Consider the following 27014-nt stretch of genomic DNA (forward strand, 5'->3'; position numbering starts at 1 on the left):
ACTAAATGAAATAATGCCTATAGAGTGCTTGGCACTTGGATTAAATGGCAGCTAACTGTTTCCAAAGGCAAGTGACCTCACTTCTTCCTGCCTGTATGTTTTTCTATAAGATAGAAATAATGCTGTATCTCAGGATTGCTGTAAAAGTTAAATGAGGCCATACAGGCAAAGTACTTTGTCGAAGGGGTTCTGGATAAAATGCTGGCTCCTTTCTCCCCGCTGCTGTTCAACTACAGGGTAATGCCAAGGTCTACTCTGGCATGGTCATCGGCCTCCTTGGGTCCCCCTCAGTTGTCAGGCTGTTCTTGGTTCTTCCTACATAGTTTGACCATGGGATGGGACGTTCTGTGAGTGTAGCATGGCTTTTTAGTCCCTGCTTCCTAAGGACTTGGAGAGTGCAGGAGGCCACATGAGGGTTGTCAGAGGGTATTACATCATTGACCACTGCACTCCTGACTTGGGAAGGAGGGGGTGCATTCTGGATAGGAAGAATCCAGTCAGACCTCCTAGAGGGGGTGCATTCTGGATAGGAAGAATCCAGTCAGACCTCCTAGAGGGGGTGGGAGGGGAGCTGGGCCTTGAAGGACAAGAAAGAGCACCATAAAACAATTACAGATAACAAAGCCCTGTTTCATCGTTGACTCACCTGGCTCATGCTCTGCCAGGTGCAGTAAGCATTTTTGTGGCAGTAAGAGGGGGAAGGGCATTCAGGGTGGAAGAAACTGCATATGCAAAGGCATGAAGGTCAGAAAAAGAAGAGCATTGATAGCTGTGTAGTTTTGAGGGGGCTAAGACTGGAAGCAGGGAATCTTAGGAGGCCTAGTCGGTTATTGAGACCCAAGATGGTGACAGTAGCCATGGGGATGGGATGGAAAATGACACTAATTCCAAAGATGCCAAGGAGGCAGAATTGACAGGACTTGGCCCCTAATTGCATGCCAGGCTGAGAGAGAAGGAGGAGTCTAAAACCAGGCCCAGTTACTGGTCTTGGGCAGTTGGACAGAGGGTGATGTTCCCAGTGAGGTGGGGAATCCAGGAAGAGGAAAAGGTTTGGAGGAGAAAATAATGAATTCCTTTCTGGACACCTTGAGTGTGTTGTGTCCATGGAAGGGACCTCTGGGAGCTGTCCCATAGCCAGGCAGCTACTCAGGCCTGGTGCTCAGGAAAGTGGTCCAGGTCAGGGCATACATTTGGGAGTCGGCAGCAGTTCCTGCCATGGGCACGGAAGGCCAATGATTTCATCTGTGTCTCACAATTTTAGCCAAGCTGGATTGATCCTATTATACAGCTGAAGCTCTTATCAACTCAAGGACTGGAACCAGGTCTCCTGATTCTAGCCCTGTTCATCTGGTAAAAGGTCCAAACTCGGCATCAGGGACATCTGGGATGTATGCATGGGCAGACAGTCAGGAATGGAGCTCGGACTGGCCAGCTTCAGAACCTGCTAAAACAAGTTAGCTACTAGGATGGTTACTGTTGTCATTCAAAGGATGAGATCTCAAAAGTGGTAGGGAACCACTGTGGGTTCTGGGGTGGGGAAGGACAGCCCGACTACCACTTCTATTCACCTCTGTCCACTTGTCTTTCCTTGTCCAGACTTATGCAGAGATGGACCCCACGACAGCAGCCTTGGAGAAGGAACATGAAGCGGTGAGCAAGGGCAGGGGTCCGAGCTGCAAGTATTCCCCTTCCTTCCTTGCTCCTACTGAGCCGGCACTGCACCCCATTTCCACCCCTTCCACAGATCACCAAGGTGAAGTATGTGGACAAGATCCATATCGGGAACTATGAAATCGATGCCTGGTACTTCTCACCATTCCCTGAAGACTACGGGAAACAGCCCAAGCTCTGGCTCTGCGAGTACTGCCTCAAGTACATGAAATATGAGAAGAGCTACCGCTTTCACTTGGTGAGGCTGGACTGGGCCAGGCTGGGCTAGGCGGGGCCGAGCCTGGTGAGGGAGGCTGAGGGCGCTGACCAGCGAGTAGAGATAGGTCCAGATGAGTGGAGCGCAAGGCAAAGCTGGCCCACGGGTCAAGAGACCTGGACTCCAGGCTGGGCTCTGCCAATTGCTGGCTGAGTGGCCTTGGTTTATTCGCTGCCCCTCTGCAGACCTATTCCTGTTCCTACAGAATGGAGTCAGTAATCCCTTCCCCACACTCTTCTCGGGTTCTTTACTCTTCATCACATTTGCCAAGGCCAGCCCAGCACCAGGCTCCTCAGTACAAAAGAGGAAGCAAACACAGCCCCTGAGCAGTGGGGCTTGAAGGTGCAGACAGATGGGAAGGATTGGGATCTGGGAGTGCCAGGGGCAGGGCCCTCACTAGTGCAATGGGTTGTTTTCCCAAAGCTGGGAATCTGAGGTGTGGTTTAGGTAATGCAGGTGTCATGGATGAGAGCTCTCTAGAGCCAGGCCAACTGGACTTGAAACCCTTCTTGCTGTGTGATGCTCAGGCATGTTAGCCTTACCGTGCCTCAGTTTCTTCATCTGTAAAATACAGCCACCTCCTAAGGTTATTGGGAGGATTACTCCATGCAGGTGAGGTGTGGAAAATGGGGAAACTGAGACTCAGGCTATACAGCTGGGGGGATGGGGGCAGGGGTTGGGCCACTTATCAGAGAGCCTGGGAGTCTCAAGCCTATGGCCCCCCATCCCCACCCCCAGGGCCAGTGTCAGTGGCGGCAGCCCCCAGGGAAGGAGATCTATCGCAAGAGCAACATCTCTGTGTATGAGGTAGACGGCAAAGACCACAAGGTGAGCCCGGTGGCCGAGGGCTGTGGGGAGGTAGGGGGAAGCACCAGCACTTCCTGGATGATCCTTCTCAAAGGGTAGAGGCCAGCCTCAGGGTGAGCCTCCACGGGGGAAATGCCTGTGAGATCTTGCTTAGCCCAGCACTTGGCCTGTGGTTAGTTCATAAGAAACACACAGCCCTGTGGTGCCAGCCTTGGCGGCAGGGTTTCTGGTCCATGCCTGTGGGCTTTTCTTCTGCTGGCGGTAGTTCTGGAGCCCAGTGTGGGAGATCGTCTTGCCTGAGGCTGCTCTTAGAAGGTGTTTCTCTTTCTGCCTGAAGGAAAGATGCTTATTTTCTTTAGGGCGGGAACTGCTTTGTGTGAGATTCCTGTCTGAGAGCTCTGTGGTTAGGATAGGCTGAGTTCCTTGTTCCTGGCAGAGAGTTCAGTGGGGCAGGGTGGGAACCTTTGGGGATGGTTCGCTGTCTTTGAGAATTTGGCCTTTGCCTGGTCACTCAGTCTGGAAAGGTCTGAAAGGTCTCATCAATCAAGTGTCTTGGTTTCCCTCAGAAGGACAGTATAGTGGAAGCTGAAGAGTAGCTGCCTGGCTTCAAATTACCCCATCACTTCCTAGCTGACCTTGGGCAAGTTACTTAATAATTTTGTTCCTGTTTTCTCATCTATAAACGGGAGTCATAATGTTTACTTTATAGGGTTGTTAGTGGAATCAATGAGACAGCAAGTGTCAAGTACTTAGCACAGTGCCTGGCATCTAACAGGTGCTTAGTAAACATGGCCTTTGTGAGTAGTGACCTGTTAGCCCGGAGCTTGGCAAACACCCACTCTGAGCCTGGCCCTTGCCTGCTGCCTGTCTTTCTGAATGTGAACAGGTAGAGTGACAGAAGGGGCTCTAGCTGGAGATGTGGATCCTCTTCCCAGTTCTACTCTCCACCAGCCGTGAGGCCTCAGGCAAACACTTCCCCTCCCAGAGCCTCAGTTTCCACGTACGTAAAATAGGACTAGCAATGCCACATTCATATTTGTTGGGTTAAATGAGAGAATGGATGTGAAAGGGGATCATAAACCAGAGGACTTCTTGATCTGTGCTATGAAGTCAATCTCAGGGTCCTAGTGTCCCTCCTAACACTGGTCTCTGTCCTGGGTGGGGTGTTTGGGCCTGCAGCAAGGAAGCTAATGAGGCCCACAGGAGTGTGGCAACGGTCAGACAGAGCTCAGGCTTCGGACTCAGGCTCTAGGCTAGTCCTTTTGACATCTACCAAGCACGCAGCTTCATGGCTTAGCCTGGTGCCAGGTGCTGGGGACACAGCTGTTTTCAGTACAGAATTTATGTACCTGTTTGAACTCCTCCCCTGGCACTCATCAGGCATGGGACCTTGGGCAAGCCACTTAACCTCCTCTGAGCCTGTTTTCTGATCTGAAACACAGAGGTAATGTCAGTGAACACTGAAATAGATTATGTATGGAAAGCACCTGGCCTGCATTTGGCACTCGGAAAGTGACAGCCACAATTAGTCTAGCTCTGCCACTACCTCCCTGAGTGCTAATGGCTTACTGGCTTTCAGTTTTCCTGTCCATCACCAATGGACTCTCTTTAAGGCGGCTTCTAAGAACTGCTGCTCTGGTGAGGAGCTCACTCCCCACCAGCTTGATGGTGGCTGCTCTTTAGAGCCTGGCACATACAGAGCAGGGCTCAGTGGGAGAGTCCTACCTGCCCCCTGAGCCTGCTCCTACCTTCCCTACCCTTCAGATTTACTGTCAGAACCTGTGTCTGCTGGCCAAGCTTTTCCTGGACCACAAGACATTGTACTTCGACGTGGAGCCCTTTGTCTTTTACATCTTGACTGAGGTGGACAGGCAGGGGGCCCATATCGTCGGCTACTTCTCCAAGGTGCTGGACCAGGAAGCCTACATTGGGGGAGGATGGGGGGTGTGAACCAGAGTAGGGGCTGAGCCTCCCCAAAGGTCCTGACCACCCATCCCCTGCAGGAGAAGGAGTCCCCAGATGGCAACAATGTGGCTTGCATCCTGACCCTGCCCCCTTACCAGCGTCGTGGCTACGGGAAGTTCCTCATCGCTTTCAGTAAGTGGCTCCTGGCCTGTCCAGGAAGGGGGCAGCTGTGGTGGGAGGTGGCGGGGCAGGGTCCTCAGGATCTTCTTGTCTAACACTGCCAGGCTATGAGCTGTCCAAGCTAGAGAGCACAGTAGGCTCCCCAGAGAAGCCGCTGTCTGACCTGGGCAAGCTCAGCTACCGCAGCTATTGGTCTTGGGTCCTGCTGGAGATCCTCCGAGACTTCCGGGGCACGCTGTCCATCAAGGATCTTAGGTGAGGGTCCTGGTCCCCAGCTAAGTACAGGGCATGCTGTCCACCTAGGACCTTGTGAAGAAGGCATCCTGGAGCCTTCAAAGAGGGAAGGGCTCCCTAGGATTGGCCAGGATCCTATCACCTAACCCTCTTCTGTTATCCCAGGCCCCACAAAGGAACTATGTCTAGCCTCTGCTCTAATCCCCTTCTGCAGCCAGATGACCAGTATCACCCAGAACGACATCATCAGTACCCTGCAGTCCCTCAACATGGTCAAGTACTGGAAGGGTCAGCACGTGATCTGTGTCACACCCAAGCTGGTGGAGGAACACCTCAAAAGTGCCCAGTATAAGAAACCACCCATCACAGGTGGGTGGGAGGCTGCCCAGGGTGTTGTGTGTCTATGTGTGCACGTGCATGCAAGTACACGCGTGACATCGGGGGTAGGTGTGAAAACTGGGAGCAAAGGCCTCCTTCTTACTCTCATGATTTCAAACCAGTCAGACCTGCTCTCAGGACTGCAGCCTGGGGCAGGCTACTCATTCCTGGGCTTCCCTGCCCCCATCCCCAGGACTCAATCTGCTCTTTTGTTCTCACCTGGAGGAGGTAAAACCTGGCCTGGGCCCAGAGCAGCACAGCCAGGTTTGAGCAGGCTTGGCCTGGAGTAGCCCAGCCCTCTCCTTCCTCTTCTTCCCACAGTGGACTCTGTCTGCCTCAAGTGGGCACCCCCCAAGCACAAGCAAGTCAAACTCTCCAAGAAGTGAGTGACCTGTGCCCCCACTGTTGGACCCATGCCTCCTTGTCCCCTAGCCTGTAAATATGTACAGACCTGTTTGTCCTCTCGTCATTTTTCAAATAAAGTAAGTTCTACCAGTGGCTCTGGACTTTGGAGGTGGGAGGGAGAGGCCAAGAGCAGATGTTCTTCACTTCACCTCACACACACAGCCAGTTGTGCTTAAAACATTTTACTCCTTGCTCCTCTTAACCCCTCTTCCCCAGATCCGAGCCCCAGCCCAGTTCCGAGGGGGGCTCAGTCCACCGGAGTCCAGGAGTTAGGGCTCAAGGGCAGGGGCATGGCAGCCCATGGGCAAGACTGGTTCCTTTCTTGTCCTTGAAAACAAACTGCCCAGAGGCAGCCCAGGCCCAGAAGACAGGAAGCGGGTGAAGTGATGGGGCTTGTCAGGCAGGACAAGTAGGGACACTGGAGCCAGCCCTTCAGCAGCATCAGCTGGGCAGCTGCCCAGTCTCCTAGAAACAGAGTGGAGAGCCAGGGGCCATTTTCATAGCTAACGATCGTTGGGGGCTCCATAGGAGCCCAGCTAACAGGTCTGTGGATAAGCAAGTGGGCAGCTAGCTGGAGGGGCCAGAGGTTCCAGCCAATACCTTAGGCAGTAAAACTCAGACTGGGTTGTAGTCCAAAAGAGCAAACCCAGAAGAGTGGGCTCAAAGGTCAGGATGGTTCCCTGCCCTCCCGCAGGGTCCTAGGAGGAAGGAGTGGCTCAAGTCAGGCCTTGGGCCCAAAGGGTGTCAGGGAAATGTCAGGTCCATTCCTGGGAACAGGTGTCTATCCTTGGGTATGATATGTGAGTCCTGGCAACAGGGTCGGCTCCCAGCAGTGTCTGCTGAAGTGAGCAGCTCAGTGCTCCTGCCATGGGCAGACGAGGCCCAGGGTCAGACCCAGCGGCAGCAGAAGGATGGGCCCCAGCAAGCCCTGATCTGGGGCAGAGTTGAAGGCCCAATGCTTCCCGCAGAGGTGGCTGTCGGGCTGGGACTCTTCGGTTTGGGGTACCACATGGGGCTGGAGGTCGTTCACATAGTATTGGATCCAGGAGGTGTAGCTGGAGGTCAGAGTGTACACGCCAGGCCTGTTGGGGGCCCCACAGGCATCTCCCCAGCTCACAATGCCTGTTAGGTACCAGAGGCCCCCCACAGGGCAGGAGAGTGGGCCCCCAGAGTCACCCTGAGGAGAGAAGCCAGACAACAGCTATCAGACGCAGACCCCAGGCCTCCTATCTTCTATGCCGGCCCTCATCTTCCAAGATGCACTTGTCTTACCTGCTCCCCTGGGCCCCTCCATTTACCTGGCAGGCATCCTTGCCCCCCTGCACATAGCCAGCACACACCATGTCCTCCTGGATATAATGAGGCTCCTCAGGCGTGGAGTTGATGTTATACAGGCAGTTACATGTGTCACGACTGATCAGCGGCACCTCAAGTTGTTGAAGTGGCCTGGGGGTCAGCAGACTCACTGTAGGGGCAAAGGATGCTTATACGGGGCCTTCTGCCCTGAGTCAGGGTGCCCTCCATCCCTCTAGGCATCCAGTGTTCCCACCTCACCTGAGGGGGCCACATGGCCCCATCCAGTGACTGTACAGAGGAGGCCATTGGGGAAGGAGGCATTGGCTGCGGGGACGCAGATGGGCCGGATAGAGTGGGAGAAGGTGACGGGTTTGCTGAGGTGGATGAGTGCAATGTCACCCTGGGAGCCCTCCTCTTGGTAGCTGCTGTGGAGGATGACCTGGTCCACGGTGCGGACCTGAGCCTCAGGGGTGTAGGAGTCCAGTTGGTGGGCACCCAGCTTTACCTCATAGTCATTCTTCTTGTGCTCCCTGCAGGCAGAGGGGCAAAGACTGGGACTCAGGAGATCTCTCCTTGTTTTCCTGATCCCTGTGGCACCCAGCCCCAGATTCTGATCCTGGCCAGAAGACCTTTTAGGCTCTAAATTGCATCCTAGGCTTATCCTGTGACCTGTCGCCTCAGCTTCTAAACTCCTGACTGATCTTTTCAGACTTTATTGATACCCCCAGACCCAACCCAAGAACCCCAACCTCTGACCTGGACTGACTCCTGATCTTTGACCTCCAGCCCACTTTTGACCTGCATGCTCTTTCCGCCTCCCCACATCTGGTACCTGGGGAAGCAGTGAGCAGCTGACAGCACCCACTGCTCAGACATGAGAGAACCGCCACACACGTGGTTGCCATTGTAGGTGATGCTGACCTGCCAGGGCCACTGGGCAGGGGCTGCATTGCTTCCACCTGTGATGCGTGCTTGGGGGGCCACACCGCAGGAGGCTGCCCAGGGAGAAAGGGAAGGGGTCAGGCTCTTAGCCCTGCCACTCCAGACAGAGATCTAGTTTGGAGTTTGGAAAGTCAGCTCACAGAAGCTAACCACCCCACTGGCCCCATCCCACAACTCTCCAGGCATCGTCAGTTCTGTCGCCTTGCTGTCGTCCTTCCTCTCAGGTCTTTCTGCCATCCATCCAGTCCACTCCTAACAAGTCTGAAGACTTTTCCTAAACCACAGATCTGACCAAGTCACTCCCCTGCTTAAGTCCATCTATGGCACCACACTGCCCATAAGAGACATTCCATACCCTCCATGACATTGCTGTCTACTCTGACCATCCCTCTGGACACTTCCTGTAGCACACATCAGGCCACACACTTGTTCACCTCTGGACCTTTGCTCATCCAGATCATTCTGCTTAGAGTACCCCTACCCTTCCCCCCTCTGCTTGGCACTCTATTTACCTATGGAGACTCTATTCAAATGCCAGCCTCTTGAAAGCCTGCGCTGACCCTGGCTGGCTGAGTTAGGTGTTGCCTCTGAGCTCCCAAGACCCCTGTGCTTCTCTCTAACACTGCCCAATCACACAAATGCTTCAGTGTCTATGACTGCCTCTGCTTCAGCCACATCAACCCGGGTGTTGCTAGGGGCAGGGGCCAAATCAGATCTCCATGTCCCCAGTGCCCAGCATGGGGCTGGGCACACAGATGGAGTTGTGGATGTATGCAGAACATTTGTTCAGACACACATGAACCGGGCACCTATGGTGTGAACATTCAGGGGGCAAGGTTCCAGGGCAGCCCTACCCCCACAGAGGCAGATGTTTAAAGTAGGGCCTATCTATCTGCCCTTCACAAATTCACCTTCCAAGGAGCAGAGGAAACTGCCCAGCCAGACTCCTCCCTCTTCCTCATGGTGACAATAGCTACTATTTAGTAAGTGTTCACAGCAGTGCCAGGCCAAAGGGGCTTTCACTTACTTTATCTCATGGAATCCTCACTACAGCCCCAGAAGATAGACATAACCCATTTAGGGTGAGGAACTGAAGCTTAGAAAGGTGAAGGGACTTGGGCAATAGCACACAGAAAGTGATAAAGCCAGGACTGGAAACCTGTCTGACTCCAGAGCCACGTAGCGTGCCTTTGACAAAAGGAAACTCTTGGCTTGTTCTCATCAAAATGACCTTGAGAGCCCCACCTTTAGAGTCAGACTTGAGTTCAAATCCCAGCTATAGTACTTACTGGTTATGTGCCCTTGGGCGAGTCACTTCTCCACACCTTGTCCAGAAAACCAAACCCAAACCAAACCCATTGCCATCGAGTTGATTCCGACTCTGACTCACAGCATCCCTATAGGACAGAGCGGAACTATCCCATAGGGTTTCCAAGGCTGTAATCTTTACAGAAGCAGACTGCCACATCTTTCTCCTGTGGAGAAGCTAGTGGGTTTGAACAGCAGACCTTTCGGTTAGCAGCCGAGCGCTTAACCGCTGTGCCACCACGGCTCCTTTAGTTGTTGAGTTAGTGTTCTGGCTTTTTATAGTTTTGTGGAGAGCAAATAAAGGAAAAGAAAAGAACACACTGTGATGCCATTTACACCTTAAGTGAAAAATAACAGGTACAAAGTTCATGAAAGAGCTTTCTTAAAGATTTGCAGCTTTGGAAACCCTATGGGGCAGTTCCACTCTGTCTATAAAAGGAGGGTTATAATCCCCCTCACAGAGCTACCGGGCGATTTAAATGAGAGAAGGTGGGTGGGTAAAACAACCTAGCAGAGGGTCAGGTGCTCTCCACCAGGGAAATTGGAATCCGTGTCCCCGCCTTCCGCCCCTCCCCCACTCCGCCTGCAAGCCTCTCGTTCAGCCCTATCAGCCCCGGGGAGACACACAGAAGGGAGCGGTAAGCAGGAAAGTCCAATTTCCCAGACCCCTTAGCAGCTGCTTTTCCCCCAGAGGCCTGGCCCCTCCCCACAGGGGGCCAAGGCTGAGCAGAGAGAGGCCAAGAGCGCAGGAGGCTGAAGCTAGGCGTTCTTGAGCCCAGGAGGAGTAATGTACCCTAGAAAAAGGTTATGCCAACTCCCCCCACCCCGCGCATTTCCCCCTCCCCATAGCTCACGCCCTCCCCGACCCCACCTGGCACATACTCACCCATCCCAGATCGGAATAGTCCAAGCAAAAGCAGAATGGCCACAGCCTTCAGGTGCCCAGGCCCTAGACCTCTCCGGGCCATGGCCCAGGACAAGGGCCCCTGGGAGAGACACCAGGGAAGGGACCTAAGGTCTGATGCTAGCTTCGAAGGCAAGGACCAGACACCGAGGGAGAAGCCCCGGGTCTCAGAAGTCAGCATTGAGGACAGTCGCTATCAGAGCCTGGGTAGGAAGAGACTTCCCAGGAGTGGCGGCTCCTAGTGGGAAGGCACCTACCTGTCTGCCCCTCCCCTGGTCCCGCCCTCCCTGCTCAGCCCTTTCTGCTTTCTGCTGCCACTCTCAGGCTGTTTGTGTGCGGCGGTGGGGGACGGTGGGGGACGGTGGGGGGCGGTGGTGGGGGAGTGCGCCTCATTCCTGGAACACTCCCAGGTGTTCATTCCCAGGCAGGGCTGGAAAGCCCGGTGGTGTTCTACCCTACTGCCATCGCCCCCAAGTCTCCCAGTTCCCCCCGGGGTCTCCCAGACCAGTTATGCCCCGCAGGGCCTGGCCCAGCCTTCATTATCAAAGGGCCACAGCTGCTCCTTCCTCTTGCCTTAGGCCTAGTATCGGTATCCGAGCCCAGGACACCAGGTGGGCCTGGGCCAGGGCCATTTCAGGCCCTCTCTGTAACGCCTTCAGCCTCATCTGTGTCAAAGTGAGCATGTCCATGTCTGGCAGTGCCAATCATCCCACAAGTATTTACTGAGTGCCTACAATGTTCTAGGCCTAGGGAAAAAAACAGACACTGTCCCTGCCCCTCCCTGAACTCACGGTAAATTAGGAGCGACAGACTTGAAGCAAATAATCACACAAACAATTGTAGAATAATTACAGATTAAAAACTGGACAAGAATGGGGGGCTTTGGGAGCGAATTCACAGGAGGTGGACCTTGGCTGGCATCATGAAAAACTCCTCAGGGAAGTGCCTCTAGAGCTGAGACCTAAAGGTGTTATGAAATGGTGTTGTCCTTTTTCTGTGCTCAAATACCATCTCCTCCATGACGCCTTTCCTGACCCCTGGCTAGGGATATCCGTATCTGTTCCTTACTAGATTGGGAGCACTTTCTGGGCTTATATATTCGACCCAATTGTGCCAGTAGCTGGCAGGGAATATTGGTTGAATTGCTGTGGGGAGGTGCACAGGTAAGCAATGGATCAGGCATTGGGATGTGCATGCAAGGGACACCTGATGGGGCCCAGATCCTGGGGGGACTGGGTAGGGGACCCTTGGAGGGTAAAAAGTATCATGTGTGTACTGGGGACAACAGGGGTGTACATTTGAGAGGTCACTCATCAGGTGTGTATGTGGAGGGGCTCCCTGTGGGTATAGGATATGGCAGCGGACTCTAGATTCCCAAACTCCAGCAACCCCGATCCTTCCCACTCCGGGGAGACGGCAGCAGGATCCAAGCTAGGGCTGAGGTGTCCAGCAGGTGCTGTGGATGCTGGTTCCACTGGGAGATGACACACACCCAGCTGGCTGCCTAACCTCCCCCACCTGGGGCAGGAATGAGGGACTGCTGCCACGTTATCAAGGACACATTTCCTGGAAGCTCAAGGCCTGACTCACAGGAGGGAGGGGGCCGATTCCTGGGGCTTCCCCCTAGCCCAGGATGCTCTGGGTCTTTTAGCTTGCCTTCAGAGATGCCACAAGCCACGTGTCAATGTTTACATCTTTATTGCTACTCCTTCTGCCACCCCCAAGGATTCCTGGGCCCAAAATAGCCAGGCACCAAGGTCCAATTATCTGAAACTGCCTTGGTGAGTGGGGTGCTTTCCAGGTTGGGCCACATTCCAGTGAAGGGCTGGGGGCAAGGAGAGGGGGTAAAACGAGTGGTGACGCAAGGACCCAGGCCAGTCAGCCCTGGATCAGAGGGGTCAGCAGCAGCAGGAACAAAGCAGCCCTAGGGGAAGCTGGGGCCCTGGCCATGTCTGGAGGACAGAGGTCACTGCCTGCAGGGGGCCAGTTAGGGGAGCCACTGGGGGGCAGGAAGCGGGCCTCCCCCACTGTCTGGGAGATCCAGGTCTCTTCCTGACTGATGGCGGCAAACAGCTCCTGGCTCCCTCGAACAGCCATGCCCACGAGGACCCAGGAGCCTCCTTCAGTCTGGCACAGGAGTGGGGGTGCAGAGGTCACCTGCAGAGTCAGGGTCCAGGCCAAAGTGGTCTGTTACACTTTGTCCTGGTCCCCTGTACCTCCTTTTAGGGCCCAGACATAAAGCACCTCTTGTTTCCTCCATCTTTGACTTCCTAGCCCCTGGTCTCTGCAGGGTCCAACCACAAAGCACTGTTTCTTCCTATTTGGGGCTCAACACCGAAGAATTCCAATTCTAGTCTCTCTCTGGAGACCAACCGCCCAATACTGCCTTTCCCCGCCCTGGACCAGGATGCTCAGGCCCTGATACCTCACACCTGTCCTCCTGCCCCTCTGCATACAGGACACAGAGAGCCTCGGGAGGCAGAGTGCCCTGATAGAGGCAGTGACAGAGTCGTGGTGTCAGGATGGAGACAGCAGCAGCCACAGGGACTAGAAAGAGGAAAGAAGTTTGTTCCAGGGGTTCTAGCCTCCAGTCACGTCTCACCTCTCCAGGATTCAGGGCTCTGGTCCCTGTCCTGTTCTCTCACCTCGGTCCTGGGGGTCCTTCCAGCCCAGCACCCAGCAGCTGGCCCCCAGAGGGATGCCTCCTGAGTGGAGGCAGATGGGCAGAGCTGACGGGGAGGGCTCTATCCGGGAGCTCAGCTCTAGGAGGGCCAGAGGGGGCCGGAGTCCCAGGTGCCGGGGCAGGCGAATGCTGATGACGAAGCGGGACACCTGGTGGCCCTGTGGGAGGGGGCTGGCCCCTGCCCTGCCCAGGTACACTTGGATATAAGGCACCGATGTAGAGCCCAGTCTGTTGGAACAAAGCCAAGGCTGTGTCACCTCCTGCTCCCCACATCATTGGTAAAGTCCTTCCCAGCCCAGTGTAAAGGGTGGACTGAATCTCTGAGTCTTTCCACCAACTCCTTCATTATTCCTCCTCCAAAATCTCTCCCCTGTTTTAAAACACCTTGCAGTGATTTCCCCTATGCTGTAAGAGCCCAAAGGGAGAATACCCCACTGTTCTAAGAGAACTTTAGCCCACCTCCCAAAATTTCCCCCCAGCCTGTTGCCCAGGAGATGGGTGAGGCTCACCTGAGGACACAGTGAGTGGCTGCCAGGACCCAGCTTGGGGCCAGGAGGATCCCAGTGCAGACTCGATCACCAGCCACATGCACCTCTGCCAGCCAGGGCCACAGGACTCCCATCTGAGAAGCTTCTGGCTGCAGGCCACAGGCTAGGGAGAGGAGGTGGCCAGTTTAGTGAGGGCCCCTGGCTGACCCCTGAGGCCCCTGCCATGGATCCGAGCATCCTCAGGAACCCCTGAGCCTCCCACTGTCATGGTTTTCTGTGCTCTTCATAGACCCCTGAAGCCCCTTCCTCACCACCATGCTCTGTGTGGGGGGGACAAGTCTGTGTCTCCATCTCCTCCCCCTCGGGGCCCCAGTCCCAGACCAGCTGGTCCTCCAGGTAGGCTCCCCGAGTCACATGGCTGATCCATGGGCCGTGGGGCTGCAGAGGAGAGAAAGCTCGGGGACGTAGGCAGCCACTCGAGGGGTCTCTGATCCCAGCCAGGAACCAGGTCCCTGCCTCCCGGCACAGAAGACTCCAGCGAGAATTGTTCTGCAGCAAGAGACTGTATTAGGAGCGTGTGTGAACCAGCTGGTGAGAAAGGATATCAGAGCTCCTGGGGACTTTCCTGGAGCCCTGGTGGCACAGTGGTTACGTGCTGGGCTGCTAACTGAAAGGTCGGTGATTGAAGCCACCAGCCGCTCCGCGGGAGAAAGATGTGGCAGTCTGCTTCCGTAAAGATTTACACCCTTGGAAATCCTATAGGGCAGTTCTACTCTGTCCTACAGGGTCACTCTCAGTGGGAACCGACTCGACCGCAGTGGGTTTGGTTTTGGGCCGTCCTTGACTCCAGATTCTGCTGTACTTGGCCATAACAAGTTCCATCTCCTCCAAGCCAGGCTCCGCCAGTAACTTGCATTATAGGAGTTCAGCCTTCACCTTCAAGCCTCTAACCCAGGGGCAGTGAGAAAACTCAACACCCGCTCTGGAGCGGGGTACCCCACCCAACAGGTCCTCCAGGGCCAGTCCCGCCCACCGCGCGCCAGCTCCACCTCCGCTCCTTCCCCTGCTCCGGAGCTTTCAGTCTCTTAGGCCCCGCCCCCGGCTCCCTCGGCCTCTCGCAGGGTCCTATTGAGACCGCCTTCGACAGGCTTCACCGTCCCCGCTCACCCAACAGCGGCCCGCCTCCTCCTCCTCCTCCTGGTAGGCGGGGCAGAGCGCGTGCGGCGGGTCTCCCGGCGGCGGCACTGTCGCCCCCTGGCCGCCGTAGAGGCAGTGACACCACCAGCCGCTCAACAGCTCCGCCTCCAGCAGCGCGCTGGGGCCAGGTGCGGGCTCTGGGGGGGAGAGGGGACTTGTGCTGAGCCAGCATACCCCACGCGCCCCCGGCCCCGCCCGCCTTGCGCGGGCCCCCTGCTCACCTCCGCGGCCCCAGCGTGCCAGGCGGCAGCGGCTCCCGGGCAGGAAATAGTGTCCCGGGTGGGGAAGGCACACGGGCCGCGGGGCCACGCTTATGTTCACGGGCGCGCGTAGCTGCAACAGTGCCAGGTCTGAGCCGTCGTCCCACGAGGCGTTCTCATGCGGCACGAGGCGGGCTACCCGCTCCGGGAGCGAGTGTGAGGGCAGCAGCACGCGCCAAGAGTCGAGGTCGCGGGGTGAGCTGTTGGAGCTGATTGGGCTGCGGGATGGGGAGGCATCCAGCACTTCGGCTCGAACCCCGCATCCTGGACTTGGACTCCGTATCTCCAGGCTAGGATCCTGCATCCCATGCTGGACCCCACATCCCTCCCGGACCCCCCTCGCTTGTACTGCGCACTCAGACCTCGCAAACCGGATTGAACTTGCACTACCCCTCTCCCCTCCACAGCTAGACTAGGACCCCTCTTTCCTAGCTGGATTCTGCGTCTCCACCTGGGACTCTGCACCCCCAAGGGAAGGGTTTGGATGGGTAGATAATGTCTCAGGCCGTTGGGGGAGGTTCTCACTCACTCTAGAAAGCAGCTGGCAGGTGCCAAGACCCAGCTCTCAGAAACCAGCGCCCCATGGCAGGGTCTGGAACCTGGCACCATCACTAGGGCCTCCCAGGGCCAGGCCCCCGGCTGCGGGGCCTTCCCGCACTCTGAGGGATGAGAAGTCTGGGTCAGGAGCCTCCTGCCTCCAGGCTTACACCCAGCAGGCTTCACCCCAACTCAGATCTCCCATCTCCAGTGCACATCCAGGGGTCCTGCCCCTCACCTGGCAGAGCGATGGTGCAGTTCTTTTCTGTGGGCTCCCGGGGGCCTAACTGGGGCCCCTGGGGCTGGGCAGGAAAGGCAGGCCCAGGCTCTGAGCCCATCACCTGTTCCCGGATCCATGCCTCAAAGGGAGCCACAGCGGTGAAGACTCCTGGTCGGTTCCTCCGTCCGCAGCCAAGGCCAAAGCTGGTGATTCCCACCTGGAACCAGCGTCCACCTTCCTCACAGACCAGGGGTCCCCCAGAGTCACCCTGATGATAGATGACTCAGTGTTAGGGGGATAAGTCCGAGGACCCACCAGTTTATAATAGGCCTCCTTGCACGGACTCTTTACCTCTTGTTGGCCCAACATACAGCACCTCCCCTCTGCAGCCCCACAGCCCATGGATCAGTCATGTAACTTGGAGAGCCTACCTGAAAACCTTCCTTGACTGTGCCTTCTCCTCAGTATTCCCTACAGCTCTACACAGAAGAAAACCTTGTAAAATAGAAAGGCCAATGTGCCGCCAAAGCCAAGAGCACTAAGCTCATGCAAGGGAGCAGGTCTCTCAGAACCAAATGATTCTTGTTCGATAAATAGTTCAGACAAACCCTGTTTTTCGGTTTCTAAGTTCATCCAATTTATAGAGTGTCACGGATTGCGTTGTGTCCCCCAAAAGTATCTGTCAACTTGGCTGGGTCATAATTCCCAGTATTGTATGATTGTGTACCATTTTGTAATCTGATGTGATTTCATTATGTGTTGTTAACTCTATGACTATGATGTAATAAGATGGATTAGCAGCAGTTATACTGATGAGGTCTACAAGATTAGATAAGTGTCTTAAGTCAATCTCTTTTGAGACATAAAAGAGAGAAGTGAGCAGAGATACATGGGGACTTCATACCACCAAGAAAGCAGCATCTCCTGTGCTGAGATGTTGCCAGACCAAGGGAAGACTGATACATCACAGGGACCTTCCTCCAGAGCCAACAGAGAGAGAAAGCCTTCCCCTGGAGCTGACACCCTGAATTTGGACTTGTAACCTACTAGACTGTGAGAGAATAAATTTCTCTTTGTTAAAGCCATCCACTTGTGGTATTTCTGTTACAGCAGCACTAGATGTCTAAGACAGAATTTGCTACTGGGAGTGGGGTGCTGCTCTAAAAGATACCTAAAATGTGGAAGCTATTTTGAAACCATGAATGGATAGAGGAGTGGCAGTGGCAGAGAACCAGCAGCAGAAGAACCAGGAGACTAGTGCGAGACAGTGCTGGAGCCGACCCACGGAGCGAGAGAGCTGAGTGCCTGTGCACTGGAGGCTTCCTGGCGGAATGGGGTGCCTCTGGGCACTTATTGGTGGAGCTACAGAGCTTTGGAACACTTGCCCCAGCAAGGCAGATGTGGGCTTGAGGCCTGAGGGCTGAGAGGCGACAGGAAGCAGAAGCTGAAGAGACAAGGAACACAAGAAGCCCAGTTGCCTCAGTCTCAAAAGGTATGGCCATGACCTCAGGGGTTTCAAAGGGTGGAGCTATGGCCTCTGGTGTTTCTAAGGATGGAGTCACCACTCAGATGGACTAGGAGAATGGTGCGCCTAAAGCTGAGGGAGCAGAGTTGCTGTCTCAGTGGGCCTGGAAGGCAGAGCTGAAGCCCAGGGCCGAGGGTCCTCCACTGAGATTCAGAAGAGTGTGGCCAATACCTAGACTCTGGAGGGCAGGGCCACTGTGTAAATTGTCTCAGAGAACAGAGGATTATTTTCAAAGCCTTGAGGGCTAATGTAATGTGTTCTGCTAACTTGCTTGGTGCCTGTTATGCCTTCTTTCCCTGCAGTTTCTCCCATTTCTAATGCAAATGTCTAGCTTGTGCCTGTTCTGCCATTCTACCTTTGAAGGAAATAACTTGTATTCTAGATTTCACAGATGAAGAGGAATTTTTGGATTTTGGACTTGGAGTTGATTTAAGACTTTTGCTATGATATGATGGGGTGAATATGTTTTACACGTGTCAAGGACATGAATTTTTGGGGGCCACAGGGTGGAGTGTCATGGATTGAATTGTGTCCCCCAAAAATATCTGTCAACTTGACTGGGTCATGATTCCCAGTATTGTATGATTGTGTACCATTTTGTAATCTGATGTGATTTCATTATGTGTTGTAAACTCTATCACTATGATGTAATAAGATGAATTAGCAGCAGTTGTACTGATGAGGTCTACAAGATTAGATAGTGTCTTAAGCCAATCTCTTTTGAGATATAAAAGAGAGAAGCGAGCAGAGACACATGGGGACCTCATACCACCAAGAAAGCAATGCTAGGAGCAGCGTGCATCCTTTGGACCTGCGGTTCCTGCGCTGAGATGCTCCCAGAACAAGGGAAGACTGATGACAAGGACCTTCCTCCAGAGCCGACAGAGAAAGCCTTCCCCTGGAGCTGACACCCTGAATTTGGACTTGTAACCTCCTAGACTCTGAGAGAATAAATTTCTCTTTGTGAAAGCTATCCACCTGTGGTATTTCTGTTATAGCAGCACTAGATGACTAAGACATAGAGTAAATCAGAAATGATAGCATTCAGGAGGAAGAGGCTGTTAGAAATAGGCAAGCTAAAAGTGGCAAGAAAGGACAGTTTGAAAGCAAGGAAGGAAGCAGAACTACAATGAACAGACACTAAGACAATGGTTCTGGGGCCACTTAATACTGGGGCACTGTTCCTAAGGCATCTCTATAACCCAGGTCGGGCTGTGAGGAGGCTCACAAAGAAGGCTCAGGACCATCTAGAGCTGTGCTGTCCAATATGTGCACGTGTGGCTATTTAAATTTAAACTAAAAATTCAGTTCCTCAGTCACACGAGCCACATTTCAAATGCTCATAGCTAGATGTGGCTACTGAACTGGATAGTGCAGATCCAGAGAACATTTCCATCATCCCAGAAAGTTCTAACTGGATGCTGCTTGTCTAGAGGAATTTGTTTGTAACCCTGTTTAAGAAAGCAGGGGATTATGTCCATGGGTCCTGGGACCTCAGAATTGGGAGGAACCCTGAAGAGCATCTAGCTTGAGTCCTCACTACCACCATGCATGCTTGAGTGCCCTAAAAGTGTATTTCACTTGCAGAAAGTTTCTGGGCAAAAAGATTAAATACACTGTTTTGGCCTTCAGCTGGTTTATCTGAAAAATTCCCTTCCATGAAGGATTAATTTGCTTTTCAACAACCATTTGCTGAGCATCTACTAAATAATAGGTGCTGTGCTATGAGCTGGCACGTGGAAGATTATTATTAATAGCTAATATATATTGAACTCTATTAAGGGCCAGGCACTGTTCTAAGTGCTTTTATAAGTATGAGTTCAGTTCATTTAATTCTCCTAACAGCCCTAGGAGATGAGTAACATTATTATCTCCAGCTTTCAGATGAGGAAATTTGGGCACAGGGAGGTAAAGTAACTTGGCCAAGGTCACACAGTCAATAAGTGGCAGTACTGGGCTTCTAACTAGAGTCACTCCACTCCAGAATCTGCATTATACAACCATAAATAACAGTGCCCACTTGTTGAGCCGAGCCCCGGGTTCTGTCCATTTATCATCCTCCCATCAATCCCGTCCATTGACACTCTTGCTCTCTTTTTGCAGCAAAGACCCAGAGAGATGAGAGAAGAGAGATGGGATTTATCTGTTCTTCACACTGCTTCCCATTGGTTGGGGCTCTGCCTGGTCCTGCCAGACAGGTTCCGGGGCTCCCCTCACCTGGCAGGTGTCTCTGCGGCCCTCTGGGTAGCCAGCACACAGCATCCCAGGCAATAGCTGAAAGGTGAGGTTGAAGGGGCCAGGCCGGTTGTAGAGACACTGACAAGCAGCCTCTCCCAGCAGCCTTAACTCCACTTCCTGTAGCGTCCAGGGGAGAGGCAGAGGATCTAGGGGCAGAATCAGAGAGCAGAGATGGTGAGGCAGAGATGCAGACCTCAGCTCCCCAGGGCTCAGCTTTGTCCCCTCCACGGGCCTCCTGGACACTCCAGCCCACCACATCCCAAACCGTCATCTCCTCCTGCCCCAATCTGTTCTTCTTTCTATGTCTTCGTTTCAGGAATGGCCCCATCAAGCACCAGGTGAGAGCTTCCAGGGATGGTTGTGCAGGCTGCGTACTGCATAAAGGCCCCAGGCAGCAAAAGACGCCTACAGGGTCAGAAATCACCAAGCCTGGAGTCCTGAAGTGGGGTTGCATTGGTCCAGAGAGGGCACCTTATTCACAAAGATGTCATATAGATTAGACGTGGCCCTGTACCAAATTGCCAAACGTGGAATCTGGGCATCATCTCTGATTCTTCTCCCAACTCCCCTCCCCAGTCAGTTCCTAAGTCCTGAAATCCTGTCATTTGTGCTTTCTTGGCATTCCCACTGCAACTGCCCCTAGTTCAGGCAGCATAACCTTGGGCCTAGATGATACCCCAACTTCCTCACTAGTCTCTCCCCCAGTACACCCTTCACTTGCTGCTGCCAGAGAAATGTTCTTAAAGCTCAGCTATGATTTTACCAGAATAAATGGATCCCACTGTCCAAACCTGGGCTTCAGCCCTTTTCTGAGGTGAACCTGCTTTTGAAGAAAATGAAGTCTCAGGATCTAGAAAGGGATGGGGGAAAGTGTGGGCAAGTCTCCTGACCTTCCCACTCAGAATCCCATGACCTCAGGTGGTGGCTGAGGCTGTATTCGGGGGTCACCCAAGGAAGTTTGGGGATTGCCTGGGGATCCCTGGACCTAGTGGGGTCCTCTGGCCCTCAGTCTGACCTTAAGTCTTTCGCGATCCAGCCTTGGCAGCTTTTACAGCCTCTGTCTCCACTTCAGCTAGGCAGACTGGCCCTTCTTCATCTAATATGCCTCACCTGGGTCCCCAGGATGGCCTCCGTTTCCCCCCACCTTTCGGCAAGGCCAGCTTATGTCCTCTCTTCACAAAACCTTCCCAGAAATCTCCTGCTCTGGATGCCCATTGTCATGTGGCCTTGCCCATCTACACAGACTTTCCAGGTGCTCACAATGACCCTTCCTTGTCACCTCCTGCCCTGATGAGGTCTGAGATCCCAGCAGGCAGAGCCTGTGGCATCTCCTCCTGGAGCACCCTCCCCAAAGCCCAGCATTGGCACAGATCTGGTCACAGCTGATGTGGAATCATTGTGGGGACCTTGCTAGTATAGAAAAGTGGCACTGGATGATGGGGAATGGCAAAGGGGGGGATTGTGGTCTATTTCCTCCTCACATCTTCTAACGTAAGTGTTTGCTTATTTATTGAAATGGTCTACCTATGAGAATATAGGCTCTGAGAAGGCAGAGATTTTTATTTGTTACTTTCACTGATATATCTCCGACACATAAAAGGTGCTCCAGAAATATCTGTTGAATTGAACAAATGGATGACTGAATAAACGACTGAATGAGTGTAATTGAACAGAGAGAAGACAGAAGATGGGGGCGTAGAGACATGGGTGGGTGGAGGATACGGTAGGAGGAGGGGGGGAGAGGAAAGGAGGGCAGAAACTGACGTTTGCTGAACACTTACTATATGCTGAGTACTGTGCTTTAGTACTTTAGCACTGATTACTGTGGTGCAATGAATTGTTCAGTATGGCCCTTCTAGCCATAGTCTTGGAGCCCTGGTGATGCAGTGGTTAAGAGCTTGGCTGTTAACCAAAAGGCCGGCAGTTCAAATCCACCACCCACTTCTTGGAAACCCTATGGGCAGTTCTACTCTGTCCTATAGGGCGGCTATGAGTCAGAATCAACTCGACTGCAACAGTTTGTTTTTTTCTTGGTTAGCCCTAATCTTTGTAACCGTCACCAAATGACTGGGGGGGACTGTGAAAATGAGGTATATGGAACCCTAACGAGAGGATTGGTCAGTTTTGTCATTCTGCTAGGCTTAAAATGAACCATCCCAACGGCGGGAAGGAGAGGATCCCACCACCATCAAGGAAGAAGAACCAAGAACAGCGCATGTCCTTTGGACCCGGGTTCCCTGAGCTGAGCAGCTCTGGGAACCAGGAAACAGAGAGAAAGAGAGAGAGAGCAGTAACACTGATGACAGAGAGATGCGGTGGCAAGGAAGCCGCAGCAGGAGAGACTAGCAGGAGACGGTGTGGTGGGCTTCCCGGCCCACAGAGGAGAAAGCTGAGTGCCTTCAGCCAGGAGGCTTGCTGGAGGAGTAGGATGCCTCCGGGCACTTGGTGGAGCTAGGTTCGCCAATCCACAGAGCTAGAGCTGAGCGCTTTCGGGCTGAGGCTTCCTGGTGGAGTGGGAAGCCTTGGGACACATATTGGCAGAGCTAAAAGAGCTCATGGCAGAGGCCAAGGGGCCAGAGAGAAGCATGCCTGCAGGCACAGCTGAGAAGAGGCTGTTCTGATCGAAGAACTGTTATCCTGAGCATTTCTGAACCTGAATTGTAACCTGTTACTTCCCTAATAAACCCCATAATTGTGAGTATTGTCTGTGAGTTCTGTGTGGCCATTGCAATGAACTATCAAACCCAGCAGAGAATAGAGAGTGCTGTGGGAGGGACAGTTGATGTCAGAATTAGTAAAGATGGCGGACAGACGAGGCATGTCTGACCTCCAACTCATAGGAATCAACCTTAGGCTGTTGATCTTGATTCTCCTTCCCCCTTGTGAAGTTAGAGGAGGTCAGACCCAGCCCCCATGCAATTTTTACAATCACCTAAGGTAAAAATATCTAAAATACATTGATTACTGCTATGCCAGGTGCTGGCGAAGAATACTGAATATACTATGAACTGCCAGAAGAACGAACAAATCTGTCTTGGAAGAAATACAGCCAGAATGCTCCTTAGTAGCAAGGATGGCAAGACTTTGTCTCACATACTTTGGACACGGTATCAGGAGGGACCAGTCCCTGGAGAAGGACACCATGCTTGGTAAAGTAGATGGTCAGTGAAAAGGGGAAGACCCTTAACGACATGGACTGACACGGTGGCTGCAACAGCGGGCTGCAACGATTGTGAGGATCGTTCAGTTTCGCTCTGTTGTACATAGGGTCGCTGTGAGTCAGAACCAATTTGACTGCACCTAACAACAACAGCATGCCAAGCACTGCTATAAGCTTTACGTGAATTTTCTCATTTAATTCACCCAATAATTCTATGAAGTGGGTACTACTATTTTCCTCATTTTACGGAGGAGGAAACGGACTGAGTGAGAGTAAGCGCTTCCTTCGTCTGAAACAGCAGAGCTGGGATGGCAACCCTAGTCGGACCCTAAATTCTGGAAAGAAAAACCTGGAAGGAAGGGAGGGATGAGGAAGGAGTGGTGGGTGGATAACTCAGCAACCTTGGTTGAGAAACCCTGGGGAGGAGGCTAGCTGGAGAGAGGTGCAGGATTTACTGGCAGCCTAGGTACCCGCCCCCCGAGGCTCCGCCCGAGGCCGGCCCCCCTGGTCCCGCCCCTTCGAGGCCCTGCTTTCAGGACTCGCCCCCGGCCCCGCCCCTCTGCCACACCGCCTACGGACCGCTCTCTAGGCCCCGCCTCTCCGCTAGCCCACCCCAAGGCCCCGCCCACCCCACTCACCCGCCTCCTGGACGTCCCCCCAGCCCGTGGCCCAGCAAGCGGTGCCGTGAGCCAAGCGGTGCGAGGCGCGCGGCAGGCAGACGGGCTTCACGGCGGGGCCCAGGTTGGCGGGTGTGGCCAGGCGCAGGAGGGCCAAGTCGGCGCCCAGTTCCACGCTGCTGTAGTTGTCTGGCACCAGGATGGCGGCCACCGCGCGGACATGGGCGCCGTCCAGCGGCCCGTCCCGGGAGTGTACGCCCAGCAGTACCGACCACTCGGCCGTGGGCTCCAACGTCCCGTTCCTGCGCCAAGGCAAACGCGGGAGAGGTTAGGTTGACCCTAGGGAGGGGGCAGACCCTCGCAGGGGTGAGGGCTCAGAACCAAAGGAGGAGGTTGGGTCAGGTACGAATTTGGGGCTGGGGGCATGGAGGTTGAGATAGGCTCATAAAACGCAGAGTAAAGAATCTGACTTGGAGGAGGTGATTGAGAGCACTGGAAAGATGGGATTCACGCCTGGATATGTGGGGTGGCGGGACAGAGTCTGATGGCAGCCCCACTCCCACTCAGAACCATGCTACCCAGCAAAGCGTTTGACTTTGGGGGTGGAAGGGGGAGGCAGCTGGTCTCCAAGTGAGCTTTGAGGACATGGGGTCTAGCTGAGGGCCAGGCTTGGCTTTCGCAGGAGAAGGACCAAACGAGGGCAGATACTCACTCCACAAAACAGTGGGCAGCGGAGAGGACCCAGGAGGGAGCGATGAGGGAGCCCCCGCAGACGTGCCCCCCTCTCTGATGCAGGCTCACCTGCCACGGCCAGGTGCCTGGTTGCGCATCTGAGCCCCCCATGATGCGGGCAGAGGGCTCCGGGCGACCGCAGTCTGCAGTGGGGAATCCTGGGAGTCATTGTCCACCCTCAGCCACCCAAGGGGCCCAGGAAACTCTGGGCAAAGCCCTGTTCCCCACTCTGCTTTGGTTTCCCCATTTGAACAAAGACCAAAGAGGACCTTCTAGGAGGGAACTTCTTGGTTTCTGACCACTTCTGCCTCCCTCATCCCCTTGTTGTTGTGTGCCCTGGATTCCGACTCATAGCAACCCTATATGACAGAGTAGAACCGTCCCATAGGGTTTCCTAGGCTGTAATCTTTACAGGAGCAGATTGATAGGTGTTTGAACCATCAGCCTTTGGGCTAGCAGCCGTTCTCTTAACCATTGCACCACCAGGGCTCCTTCCCTCATTCCCTAGGCAGCCTTAACCTCATTTGTGTTGCGAGGACCCCCAGGTCTCTTCCTTACCGAGATCTTCAGGTTCTTCCTGGGTAGGGCTGAGAGCTGAGAATCAGAGTAAAGAGAGAAAGACACTGTCTGCTACTGCCGGTACCCCACGCTCCATACACACTGCCCAGCCCCCAACTTCTTGCTCTCCAGTCCCCACTCCCTACCTTCCTTTTCCCAAATTTCCTGCCCTTGCAGCCCCCCTGCCAGCGCCCATGCTACCCGTCCTATCTTTTCTGCCTATGTCCATGACTTTCCCCTGGCTGTCTTACCTGAGTCCTGGAAGGATCCTGGGGTGGGGCTGATGGCTGGGAAGACAGAAGGAAGCAGAATGAGACTGGAGACCCATATATAATCTTTGATCTCGCTGACTCCTTTCCTTCAGCTTTACTGCTTCTCCATTTCCCACTCCTCTGAAACACTATTCCTCTCTTCCCGACACCCCAATTCCCTCCCTCTTCTGAGACCCCACTCCTCTTCCTCCACTGACACTCCACTTTCCTCCCAACTCTGACACCCTGCTTCCCACCCAGAACTCAGGAGTCCTGATTTCCAGCTCCTCAGATGCTAGGACCTAAGCCCCTTGCAGTCATCCACTGTCCCCCAAGGTTACCGAGGATCACAAGTGGGACGAGCAGGTGCTGGGACATGGCACTTTAGAGTCAGCTGGAGGCACAGGGATGGGTAAAGGTCTGCTCCCTGCCACAGCTCTGTCACTGTCTAGGCAGTCCGTGACTCCTGATGGTCTCAGGAACAGCCCCACCCTCCCTGGCTTGAGCCCATCTCTGGGAATCGGAGAGGATCTGCGGCTGGAAGGGGGAAGTAGGGAGCCTGAAGGCCCCACCCAGAACCCTGTGAGCATCTCACAGCTCTGAAGGCCCAGGATGGGGGTAGGGAGCAAGTGTCCTAGCTCCAGGACACCTGGTGGGTGGGGGAGGGAGGGCTGGAGAACCTTGTGGGCAAGGCAGAGACAGCCTGGGGCTGGGAGGCCAGTGTCCTGGGTCCTTGGTGAGGAAGAGTTGGGGGTGAGCAGGGGCCCTTGGGACAGGGGAGGTGGTCCCTCACTGGTATGACTCACCTGAGACCTCACCTCTGTTTGGGGTGCGGCTGCCCCAATGGCCTGGCTCTTTCTTCTCACACAGCTCTGGTTACTGGAGTTGCTGGCCTGGTTTGGGACTGGAGCCCTGGGGAATTCAATCTCATCCCAACAAAAGGATCAAAGATTCTGGCAGGCTGGGCAGGACACAGGGATTCTGGGAGGGGGCTGGGCAGGCTGAAAGGCAAAAAAACACTCCCTTTCTGAGTTAGGATGAGTACTCTCAGGTGCTCTGTCACTTACTCTTTGTGTGACCTTAGGAAGGTCACTCAGTGTATATCAGTAAGAGTCCATTCAGGAAACATATGGAAACTCAGAGAGGAATTGAGGAAAGTTTAACAAAGGAATTATGTATAGAAGTGTGGTTAAGAGAAACCAACATAGTATAGATGGTGAAACACCGTGAGTCTGGCAACAACGGAGAGCCCTTACTACTCCTAGGCCTGAAGGGGCAAGGAAGGCAGCAGTCACTGGAATCCAGAAAGAGCAGCTGCTGTGGGAGAGGGGCAGCTCCTTTGATAGAGGAATGCAACCTTTATGAACCTGTGGCCCAGCAGGGCGGAAGCTGAGGGAATAAAAATCTCCATTACACTCTCCTTCCACCTTCTGATCATCTGTCAGGTTCTTCCATTGCCTGAAACTAACCAGAAGCCAGAGTGCAAGGGACTCCATGGTGTGGTCCATGAAGGTCCATCTCTAGGGGGAACAAGTCAGGGTGGAGAAGGGCAGAGAGTTGCAATGGAGGGTGACACAAAGAATATCCACACATGAATTTCTATTTTCCCACCAATAATATAGGCTAATAGTAATATTACTCTATGAGTCTAATTTCCCTTGAAAACAGAGGCCAAGGCAAAGCCTACCTGCTTATGTTTTATTGGGAGGTGCAATCCCAGGGTATCTAGAGCGAGGGAAAAGGAGAAGTGAGACACAGAGGAAATAAAAATACAGGGGGGACCCAACAATTGCCTGGATCCAAGGCAAGTGTTCAAGTTAAACTTTCAGTATTCCAAGTTTTGAGCCAGCCACAAGTGGTAACGGCTTCAGACTTAATGCAATCCTGGGTTTTCCTAGTCTCCGCAGACACTCGTTTATCTTGCCACTTCTGTAGGTATTTGCCTCCCAAAGGATAAAGAACCAGTCATTCATTTAGTGAACACTGAAAGTAAGCAAAAAGAGAATAAGAGTAGGAAAGAAGAGAGAGGGTGCCGTACAGGTAATGCACAGCACGCACGCTGTGAAGCCCCTTGCCTACCAATGCTTGCTCTAAGCCAGCAGTCCTCAAACGTTTTGGTCTTAGGACCCCTTTCTCCTCTTAAAAACTACTGGAGACTCCAAAGAGCTTTTGCTTATGTGAATTATATCAGTATTTACTGCAGTTGCAATTTAAAAGGAGAAATATTTATTCATTTAATAGTATTAATAAACCCCTCGTATG

General features: G+C 53.7%; 3 protein-coding genes across 4 annotated transcripts in view; 1 reads left to right on the top strand and 2 right to left on the bottom strand.

The window, feature by feature from the left end:
• Positions 1 to 5965, top strand: part of KAT8 (lysine acetyltransferase 8) — a 10023-nt gene extending 4058 nt beyond the window's left edge. Inside the window, exons 4-11 of the mRNA XM_004386692.1 lie at positions 1597 to 1650; positions 1745 to 1909; positions 2666 to 2755; positions 4499 to 4639; positions 4738 to 4831; positions 4924 to 5074; positions 5268 to 5422; positions 5753 to 5965. Of these exons, the coding sequence (XP_004386749.1) occupies positions 1597 to 1650; positions 1745 to 1909; positions 2666 to 2755; positions 4499 to 4639; positions 4738 to 4831; positions 4924 to 5074; positions 5268 to 5422; positions 5753 to 5817 (915 nt within the window). The 3' untranslated portion in view covers positions 5818 to 5965. The remainder of the gene's footprint in view (positions 1 to 1596; positions 1651 to 1744; positions 1910 to 2665; positions 2756 to 4498; positions 4640 to 4737; positions 4832 to 4923; positions 5075 to 5267; positions 5423 to 5752) is intronic.
• Positions 5966 to 6689: 724 nt separating this feature from the next.
• PRSS8 (serine protease 8) lies at positions 6690 to 10350 on the bottom strand. Its single transcript, XM_004386776.1, has 5 exons — positions 10269 to 10350; positions 7965 to 8127; positions 7391 to 7662; positions 7135 to 7301; positions 6690 to 7013 (listed from the first exon to the last, which is right to left on the bottom strand). The coding sequence occupies exons 1-5, from the start codon at positions 10348 to 10350 to the stop codon at positions 6690 to 6692; spliced, it is 1008 nt and encodes a 335-aa protein (XP_004386833.1).
• Positions 10351 to 11971: 1621 nt separating this feature from the next.
• On the bottom strand, positions 11972 to 25195 carry PRSS36 (serine protease 36). 2 transcript variants are annotated; one of them, XM_004386693.1, is made up of 15 exons: positions 25094 to 25195; positions 24753 to 24788; positions 24502 to 24537; positions 23924 to 24086; positions 23233 to 23513; positions 19414 to 19580; positions 15690 to 15939; positions 15444 to 15573; positions 14876 to 15132; positions 14625 to 14791; positions 13769 to 14006; positions 13479 to 13620; positions 12932 to 13197; positions 12712 to 12833; positions 11972 to 12443 (listed from the first exon to the last, which is right to left on the bottom strand). In XM_004386693.1, exons 1-15 carry the CDS (start codon positions 25128 to 25130, stop codon positions 12165 to 12167), a joined length of 2571 nt encoding a protein of 856 aa, XP_004386750.1. In that variant the 5' UTR covers positions 25131 to 25195; the 3' UTR covers positions 11972 to 12164. The 2 variants fall into 2 exon arrangements, with proteins under 2 accessions (XP_004386750.1, XP_004386751.1); XM_004386694.1 differs by lacking the exon at positions 12712 to 12833 and having other exon boundaries at positions 13119 to 13197.
• Positions 25196 to 27014: the final 1819 nt, after the last annotated feature.

This window comes from Trichechus manatus, unplaced genomic scaffold (assembly GCF_000243295.1).
Source record: "Trichechus manatus latirostris isolate Lorelei unplaced genomic scaffold, TriManLat1.0 scaffold00170, whole genome shotgun sequence".
Classification (NCBI taxonomy): Eukaryota; Metazoa; Chordata; class Mammalia; order Sirenia; family Trichechidae; genus Trichechus; species Trichechus manatus.

What these genes read in the sequence shown, in the direction of transcription:
- PRSS8 (XM_004386776.1), bottom strand. Translation starts at nt 10,350, where the DNA reads ATGGCCCGGAGAGGTCTAGGGCCTGGGCACCTGAAGGCTGTGGCCATT. An exon ending in ACTATTCCGATCTGGGATGG is followed by an intron (nt 8,128 to 10,268) that starts GTGAGTATGTGC and finishes CTCCCTGGGCAG; the next exon opens with CCTCCTGCGGTGTGGCCCCC. An exon ending in GGGCCATGTGGCCCCCTCAG is followed by an intron (nt 7,302 to 7,390) that starts GTGAGGTGGGAA and finishes TTGCCCCTACAG; the next exon opens with TGAGTCTGCTGACCCCCAGG.
- PRSS36 (XM_004386693.1), bottom strand. Translation starts at nt 25,130, where the DNA reads ATGTCCCAGCACCTGCTCGTCCCACTTGTGATCCTCG. An exon ending in CGTCCCACTTGTGATCCTCG is followed by an intron (nt 24,789 to 25,093) that starts GTAACCTTGGGG and finishes CTGTCTTCCCAG; the next exon opens with CCATCAGCCCCACCCCAGGA. An exon ending in AGGATCCTTCCAGGACTCAG is followed by an intron (nt 24,538 to 24,752) that starts GTAAGACAGCCA and finishes TCTGATTCTCAG; the next exon opens with CTCTCAGCCCTACCCAGGAA.